Source organism: Ipomoea nil, unplaced genomic scaffold (assembly GCF_001879475.1).
Source record: "Ipomoea nil cultivar Tokyo-kokei standard unplaced genomic scaffold, Asagao_1.1 scaffold2761, whole genome shotgun sequence".
NCBI classification, from domain to species: Eukaryota; Viridiplantae; Streptophyta; class Magnoliopsida; order Solanales; family Convolvulaceae; genus Ipomoea; species Ipomoea nil.
This window is the reverse complement of record NW_017619189.1, coordinates 1,516,763-1,526,244: the sequence shown is the minus strand read 5'-3', so window position 1 is coordinate 1,526,244 and position 9,482 is coordinate 1,516,763. Positions and strand designations below refer to the sequence as shown.

Here is a 9,482-nt window from a genome sequence, read left to right as displayed (position 1 = left end):
GTGATACTGGTAGTAGTAGACAGATTCACAAAATATGCTCATTTCATGAGTTTGGCTCACCCTTTTACTGCAGAAAAGGTGGCCAATTTGTACCTGGAAAATGTGTATAAACTGCATGGCTTACCTCAAGGGATAGTGTCAGACAAGGACAAGGTGTTTCTCAGCAAGTTTTGGAAGGAGATATTTAAAAGGATGGGTACTCAACTGCACATGAGTTCTGCATACCATCCCAATCAGATGGGCAAACAGAAAGGATTAACAGATGTTTGGAAACTTACCTCAGGTGCATGAGTTCCCATAAGCCTAAACAGTAGGAAGCATGGCTGGCCCTAGCAGAACATTGGTATAACACCAACCATCACAGTGCTTTAAAGATGTCTCCATTTCAAGCTCTATATGGCTACCCACCTTCCCAATTGGCTATCAATGACACAACAAGAGCAGCTGATGAAAATGCAGAAAGCTGGGTTCAGGGGAGGGTGAATATGCTAGCCATACTCAAGGAGAATTTAAGTCAGGCTCAGCAAAGAATGAAACACTATGCAGACAGGAACAGATAAGAGAGGACATTCTCAGTGGGAGATCTGGTCTACCTAAAACTACAGCCCTACAGACAAGTAACAATGGCTATCAGGAGGAATGTTAAGCTCAGTTCCAAGTTTTATGGACCCTATGAAGTATTAGAAAGAATTGGGCAGGTAGCTTACAGATTGAAGCTTCCAGCTGGGGCCTTGATTCACTCAGTTTTCCATGTTTCCCAGCTTAAAAAGAGGGTTAGTCATGGAAGGCAAGCTCACATGGAACCCCCTATGGTTGGTCATGATGGACAACCATTAACTGAACCAATAGCCATCCTTGGGAGAAGAATCCTAAAGAAAAACAATGCAGCATCAGTCGAAGTTCTAGTGCAGTGGGCTAACCTGACTCCAGAAGAAGCTACTTGGGAGGAGTATCACCACCTTATGTCTCAATTTCCCAATTTTAAACCTTGAGGACAAGGTTGCTTTTAAGGGGAGGGTACTGTAACGATCCTACCCAAAACGCCGTGTTTGATGCTTAGGCAGTTACGGTTAGAAGTAGTTAGAAGCAAGGAAAAGACAAGAATGCCCTTGCTTGTTATTACTTAAACCAACTGTTGTAACCGTTCTGTTTTGTTGAATGAATTCTCTTCTTTCGTTTCTTCTTATCTTCTCTTTCAATCTAAGAACTGTAACAGAAGGTGTCGCCATTCGAGGAAAAGAGCTGGGTAGGAGAAGGTTTAAATCTGCATAGTCAATTGAGGAGAGGTTTAGATCGCAGATGCTAATAGAATCCGGGACTTCATCAGCGTAAATGATCTAGGGCAGCTGTGCAAAAGAGCTAATAAATTATAAATGTATTTTGGGCCTGTTTGCGTTTTCGAAAAAAAAAAAAAAAAAACAATTCTGACCACCGTATTGGGTAGTCGGCAAAGGAGATCAGTTTTAAAAGTTGGCAAAATTTTTCCGGTAAATACCGACCACTTTGTAAAAGTCGTCGGAACTTTCGACAAATTTCCGACTGCCGTAACTCTTTGACGAAAAAACGAAAAAAGGCTGATTTTTGTGACCAATTTTTCGAGTGGTCGAAAAAGATGTCGGAAAAACGAAAATTTCCAGCAGTGAAATAAAAGAAAGAATAATATGTCTTTATTCTTCTTTTTTACTTTTTTTTTTTATTTTACAAGTGTTTTTTTTTAATTGTAATTTTCTTTAATCGCTTTTTAGTTTTAGAAAATTGTTGAATGATTGAATATTCTTTGTGTAAGTTTGATAGTTCAAATATGATTTGCAATTACAAATTTTAAACTTTCAAATTTAACCATTTTCAATAATGTTTAAAAATATAACCTTTTTTTTTCATAGGAAGGGGAATACCTGATAAGTACAGAGAATACATTTAGGAAATATTTACAAGACGCTAGACGCCAACGAGGACTGACTCTAAATTAAACTAAAGTAGGACTACTCTAATTATTACACATGCACCTACCCAATGGTTTAATTCAACTTGATCATCTTCAAGCTAGTTAAGATAAGAGCGCCATTTTGATCATGATGCCTTGGCCCTTAGCTCTGAAACAGTTAAAGCACAAACGCAAATCTTCATCACATGCTAGAATGATTTCGTGCCCTTCTTGATCATTGTAAGTAAACTTAAGACCATCAACATCCAGCCATTTGTTTCTCATCTTGATTTCTGACTTCAACCCATCCATGGTAGGAAGGTGGAGATCGAGTAAGAAATATTGCTTGGAGCTGCTCAAGCTCCTCACCTTAAATCTCCACCCCCCATTCCCAGTAATGCTCTCAGGCAGCGGTGATCTTCCTTGAGCTGCAGTGTAGGATTGAAGGTGAGCTGCATTATGGATCGGCTTGCCTCCGGATGGATATCCACGGATTTCATTTACTAGACTAGCGCCGCCTAACAGATCACCGTAGACGGTCGCCATTGATATTGTTGAGATGCTCAAAGCAATTCTACTTGGGAGAACGGGATTCGAATTTCACATATTAGTACATCCAGCCGGAGAATGTCTCGCGGACAAGCAAAGTGAAAAATGAATAGATAGATTTCTTTGAGCCAACGGAGAGCATCTTAGATTAAAAAAATCAACAATTATTTTTTAAAAAATAAAATTTAAAAATTGAATGATATTTAAAAAATGAATTTATGAGTTAATAATATGCTAAATCCAACCTTAATGCATGCTATTATGAATGTATAATTATAATAATAAAATAATTATTGAATAAATATACCTAGCATGCTTAGCTTTGATTTTACATATCAATATCTTATTAACCATAAATTGTAAAATTTGAGACAATTCAATTTACACCTTAACATTAAATTCAAATTCAAATAGCAAATTAAAACTTAATATTTGTCCCAAATTGAATGATAATTTAATAACTAATTAAGAAAGAATTAAACTGAAAATTAAGTTAAAAGAAGTCCAAAATATGATGCTGGAAGTTGAAGCAAACCCAAAATGCTAAATAGGCCCAGATTTTTAAAATTTTTTTTTAATGGTATTGGACCAGGTCTGTCCAATGGGCCTGACCCGGCCCAAAAAACATAACCCGTCATCATCATCTTCTGCCATGAGAACAACCAGCGTCGTCCGACAAAGAGGAGCAGCGCCAACCGCCCTCAGCCGCGACGTCGCCCATCGTCCACCGCCGTCACGCTGTCTTCCCAACGGTGGAGCTCGTCCATACACGAAAGTGACACTGCCTGAATGAGGAGAGACAGCGACGACCGAAGCTAGCGCCGCCTGAAGAAGAGGGAGATAGCCGCGGTGAACCGGAAAAACCAGCCCACCTCCGTCGTCTGTCCCTGTCGCGGCACCAACGCCGTCGCTCGCCGCCAACGCCATCCACCGCCGTCGTTGACGATGGCAACCGGCGAACTGAAGGATTTTTTTTCTTTAAACTGTAGCTCGTAAAATCCTTCGCCAGTAACAATCGCCGGAAAAACGACAAATCCAAGACCGAATCCAGATAATAAATCCGGTAATTCCAAAGGCCGGCAACTCTCCGGCGAAGACAAGGAGTGGGCGAAAAGGAAAAAACAGTCCAATTTTTCGTTTCCAAAAGAAAAAAACATCGGAGAGGGCTCGACCGAAAAATAAGTCCGGCTCGTACTTATGCAGTAGGTAACAGATTCAATAAATTTAAGAACTTTCTTAATGTTGAAAATAAATTTCAAACAATCCAAAATCATATATGAAAACGTAATGTATATGAAAACAATCCAAAATCAAATATGAAAACGTAATGTATGTGAAAACAATCAACCACACAGAGAGATTATAAAGGCTCTGAAACCAAATATTAAATGTACAATAGTCTAACTATAATAAATCATAGTATACTGGAAACCTAACCTCGTATGATAGCGGAAGCCGTGTTGATCTCCCGCCATAGTTGATATTGCCTCTTAAAAATAAAAATACACTGGCTGCAACTATTAATCCCCTAGGCGCCCGATCGGCACCTAACAATTTTTTCAACCATGGGTAGAACATTATCCAACTTAATTTGGATCATGAGCTTGAATCAACACGTCCGCCAGATCCATTGTGGAGAACTCAAGATCATTTTTAAGGGACTGGGAACAATGCTCTGTGGATGAATCAAATACACATCATACGCAGGCTCATAGCACCCCAAGATACCTCCATGTTACCCGTGGAATGGCTTGTTCTCCCCAAGGGAAGCTGAAGCACTTGCCATTAGAGAGGCTCTCAGTTGGTCTAAAAGAAATAACCTGGAGTTCTTGCATGTTGAGACAGACTCATTGTTGGTTGTCCAAGGTCTTTCTTCTCAAGCTACTGTCTCGTCGTTTGATCTTCTCTTAGCCGATGTAAAAGATTCGTTGAGCTCTTTTGCTCATAGTTGTATCTCTTTTGTTAAGCGTTCTGCGAATCAGACGACCCACCTCTTAGCAAGGGAGTCCGTTTCTATGTCTGAACGCACGGAGTGGTTGCTTTCCCCTCGTCTTTCCTGTGTAATGCTCTTTCCAGTGATTTAATATAATTCAGTTTGTTATCAAAAAAAAAAAAAAAATCTTTCTCCATACAAAAATATGAACTTCGGATAGGCTATCATAACCGCTTGACTTGTAACCATGACCTTGTATCTCTCTCCACATGCAGCTCATGTTTTAGAGAGCAGAAGCTAAAACTCCATGGCTATTGAGCAGAAGCTACTGTGGGCAATCTTTCTATTTAAAGATCGAGAAAGGTATGAGCTCTTCCTTCGGGATGAATTCGATAACACGGAGGTATCTTCGTCGAATTGAATCGCCATAATCTTTTTTTTTTTTTTTTTTTTTTTTTTTGGGATAAAGTGGAGGCTAGGTCTCCATCGCCATAATGTAGACGAATGGACAATGTTCATGACTTTGGAACAAGGATAAGATGCAACGTGGAGATATTTATTTTAAGTTAATTATCGAAATGGTCCCTTGACTATAGCGAAATTACTAATTTGGTCCTTGACTATTTTTTTTGAACCAATTAAGTCCCTCAACTTTAAAAATCTTAACCAATTTGGTCCTCCGTTTGTTTGACCGTTAGTCAACCGTTAACTTAGGACTAAATTGGTAATTTCGCTATAGTTAATGGACCATTTTGGTAATTAACTTTAGGGGTGGGCAATTCGGTTTAGTTTTCTCGAACTGAACCGTACCAAACCGAACAGAATTAATTTGGTTCGGTAATATACCGAACAACCGAACGGTATTGGATTCTTGTATACCGAACGGTTTGATAAAAAATCGATCCGAATTGTTCAGTAAAAAATTGAAATGAACCGAATACCGTTTGATTTTTTTTTATATAAATATAATAATAATAATAATAATAAATAAATAAATAAATAAATAAATAAAAAGTAAATCCAAGTCCCTTACTACTTGCTCTGTCGTTCAACTCATATTCTCACGGGTATCTCTCGTAAATGTTTTATTTGATTTCTTTATGGTTTGTTATCAAAAGTTCTATATTATGTGTTATGGTATTTACATAGTCCATATCTAAAGTCTAATATATAACAAAATAGCAATACAAAGTTCAAACGGTATTCGGTTCAGTTCGGTTCGATTTTTACCGAACAAATTCAGTTCGGTTCGAGTTTTTACCAAATCGTTGTTGGAATTTTTAGCTAAAAAGGCATTTTGAGTGATTATTTTGTGGTACAAATATATGTGGGTCCACATCTGATTTGGGTCGGGTTAAAGTGGATTCAGGTTCTTCGTAGTGAGACGAAGAATTTGATATAATGTACGCTCAAAATGGGTAATAGGTGAATGAGAAATTGATTCTCAAAGTGAACCTATTTGGGAGAAGCCAAAAATCTTGAGCTAATTGCTAATTAGTTAGCAACTTGTTATTAAGCTTTGATTCGTGGTACACGAAATAAGCTTAAGTAATTAAGCATTGTTTGCTTAATTAGTGAATTGGGAGTGGAGCTCCTTTCGTGCTTAGCATTTAGTGCTACACGAAAGTTGTGTAATTAAGCTTTGGGAGCTTAATTTGAGAAATGGAACTAAAGCTTAATTAGTGACTTGAGTTATGAGTTCATTTCGTGTGAGCTCCTTTCGTGCTGTGGATTTGGTGAGCACGAGTCAATGCTATATGCATTGATTCGTGCTGCACCGTTTCGGTGCTTGCGGACCACTCGGGTGTGGTTTTCGGTCCCAATTCGTTAAACCTTCGGGTTTGTACGGACTTCTCGGTCACTCAGATATTTTGAAACGGGTTGTTATGGTCGGTACGAATTAATCGCGTATTAAGTTCGTGACCGTTGATATTATTTCGATAATAAGTATGACCGTTTCAAATGTTTTAATTCAATTTTTAAATTGGATTAATGGTGGTTTATGTGTCATGAATATGTTATTTATTCATATTTCCCCTACAAATAGCTATGGTGGTGGCAGAATGTTAACACATAAAATTCTTGTTGAAATTCTCAAAATCTTTCTTTGTTTTCTCTCTACTCTCATCTCGTTTACAAAGGGAAATTTCTGCCAACATCTTCTAAAAACATCGGAGTGCTCAACTTGTGTTCTAGTTCGCCGGACTTTGGGTTGGAGTGCTCGAACGCCAAATTCGTAGTCCGTTTTATCCTGGGAGACTGACGCCACAACGATCCTAGCACCCTCGGGAGGTGGCGAATCGGTTTTAAGGAGAGTGTGTGTACACACAACTCGGGCTTCCTCAGCTTCTTCTTGTTTCTTCTCGTTGGGTTAAAACCTCAGGTTAGAAACCCTTCTTGTTATTTTTTTGTTCTTGGTTTCGGACCAAGTGGTGAGATTAATCTCGGCTAGATTAAATCCTTGTACTAGTTTCGTACTAGTTGTGGTGGGATTAATTTCGTGGAAATTAAGTCTCGTGTACTAGTTTCGTACTAGTTGTGGTGGAATTATTTTGATAAAATAAATCCCTATTTGGTTAATATATATACGTTGTATATATATGTAATTTTGGTTTCGTACCAAAATTGGTTGGAATTAATTTTCTATAAATTAAATTCCATTTTTTTGGGACAAATATATTTTATATATATTTTGTGTATCGCTTTATTCACCAATTTCCAACAATCTTAAAACCGGCTAATTTTTTTTGGTGATTTAAATCGATGGATTCCACGAGTGGTGGAACCGTGAATGTTGCTCGTGGTGCACATTCAAATGGTCGGATCGGCAATGTAGTTGTATTTTCCGAAACCCCGGTGAACTTTGGTTCTGATACCGGTGATGGCATCAAAGGGTATATCCCTACGATGAAGGTACATGGGACGGTACCTTGTGGATTGGTCGAAAGACCATGGAAATTCAAGATGTTAAATTTCGAAGGGTTGCAACTTAAAATGTTGTACAATCTAATGATTCTCGGCATGTCATGGTTCTTGACCGAGATGGTTCATAGTGGAAAGGAACATGAGTCTAACGCTCAAACCGTTAGCATAGTTAGGATTTGGAAATATTTGGTTTTCCTATGCCTAAACTATGTTTTGAACGGTTTGTGTGACTCGTTGTGGGAATCTTGGGACCTAAAGTATAATAGTGATGACGCTAAGACAAAAATGTTTGTCGTTAGCCGATTACTTGAATACAAGATGGTGGATTCCGGGATCGTCCTAAGTCAAGTTGATGAAGGAACGATCGTGAGTGGAGCCTTTCAAGTGGAACCTAGTATCCATTTGTTGCCTTTGGGCAGAAAGGACTTCAAGAAGCAATTCTACGGAAGATGCTTCATTTGTGGCATTATGGGTCACAAGTGGACTGATTGTAAAGCACTTAAGAGGAAGAATGATTATTCGGAATCTAACGTGGTGCGGGTCAATCAGAATGAGTCCGAAATCATCCTCTCGGCAATGGTGACCGAGGTAAACCTGGTTGGTTCGAACCAAACGGAATGGTTCATTGATACAGGTGCAACCCGACATATGTGTTCCAACCGTAAGTTGTTTACTACCTTCGAGATGACCAATTGTGGGAAGGTATGGATGGGAAACTCTGCTCAGTCTACTGTGATAGGCATGGGCAAAGTAGTTCTCAGAATGACCTCTGGGAAAGAGCTGACTCTAAACAACGCCCTGTACGTACCGGAGCTACGGAAAAACTTAGTTTTTGGTTCATTATTGAACAAGAATGGTGATAAACATTATTTTTGTTGTTATTTTAAATAATCTTTTTATAGTTAATTTTCAATAATTGATTAATTCTTATCTATTTTTATTTATTATTGCTATAATTAGTTTTTAGTAATATTATTCAATTTTAGGTTGTTTTTATTAAATTTGTCTATTATTTGAATTCTGTCCGTCTAATAATTCATTGATCTTAATTTAATAATAATATTATTAATTTTAGTAGTACATGATTAGTAGGAGTTTAATAAATGTAGATTAGTTATATATGGTCTCTTATAATAATAATAATAATTGTAGTAGTATATGGTCAGCAGGAGTTTTAATAAACATAGACTAATTATAATTGGTCTCTAATTTATTTAAGATTTTAAATGTTTTTATTTAAGTGAAAAATTAGTATTGGTCAAAGCTTTGTTGCGGCAAATCAGCGGAAGGTAGTCAAAACAGCCGCGCGGAAGAAGAGATCCCAAATGCTTTCATTGACGAGAGTAATTTACGGTGAAGCTTTACGTAAGAAGCCGTTGATCCTGAGTAGTATTAATAGAGGGCGGCTTCAAGGAAGAAGGACCATCAATTTCACTCCGGATCAGTTCCGGAGGCGACAATCAAATTTCAATTTCAGTTAGCAGCTTTGTTCGGTGCAACAGTTTCGGCTTCGGTGGAATTCCACATGCGGCAGCAACTCTCATTCTTCCTGGTTTCTCTTTTCTTCAAATTGCAGTGCTTTTATTAATTATTCAATTCCCATTTTGTAATCAATTTCCTTTTGAAAAGTGCATTGCTACGTGGACATTAATTAAGCGAAGTGACAAATTGCTTAGCTTTATAGAATTGCTTTTAATGGTTGTTTTTCCTGAGATTTATTACATTTGTTAATTGAGTTTAGTATCCAATTGCTAGTAAGTTCAATTACATTTGCTTTTTTTAAGTGTTGATATTAAAGTGCTTCCTTAGAATTTCACCATTTTGTTAGATATCAAGTTGCCTAGCTATGTCCTTTTTGTTCCTTGGTTTTTGAATTATTTTTCCTTTTAAGTTCTCTACATTCTCTTGATTTAATTTTCCTGTAATTGAAATTTCCTTTAGATTCTTTAAGTTTATTCCTTTCAATTAATTTTAAGTAATTAAATTGCTTCGTATCAATTTCCTGTGGGATCGACCCTTGCAAAAGCACACTACTACTATAGTGACTCGTGCACTTGCGAGGACATTTAAAAATTGTCCATCAATTTTGGCGCCGTTGCCGGGGAATTTGTTTACTGTGCAATTTAATTGATTGTTTTTTTCCTACTATTA

General features: G+C 37.6%; 1 protein-coding gene across 1 annotated transcript; it reads right to left on the bottom strand.

The window, feature by feature from the left end:
* Window positions 1–1,901: 1,901 nt before the first annotated feature.
* LOC109157086 lies at window positions 1,902–4,846 on the bottom strand. Its single transcript, XM_019304959.1, has 2 exons — window positions 3,911–4,846; window positions 1,902–2,498 (listed from the first exon to the last, which is right to left on the bottom strand). Exons 1-2 carry the CDS (start codon window positions 3,946–3,948, stop codon window positions 2,048–2,050), a joined length of 489 nt encoding a protein of 162 aa, XP_019160504.1. The 5' UTR covers window positions 3,949–4,846; the 3' UTR covers window positions 1,902–2,047.
* Between the last annotated feature and the right edge of the window lie 4,636 nt (window positions 4,847–9,482).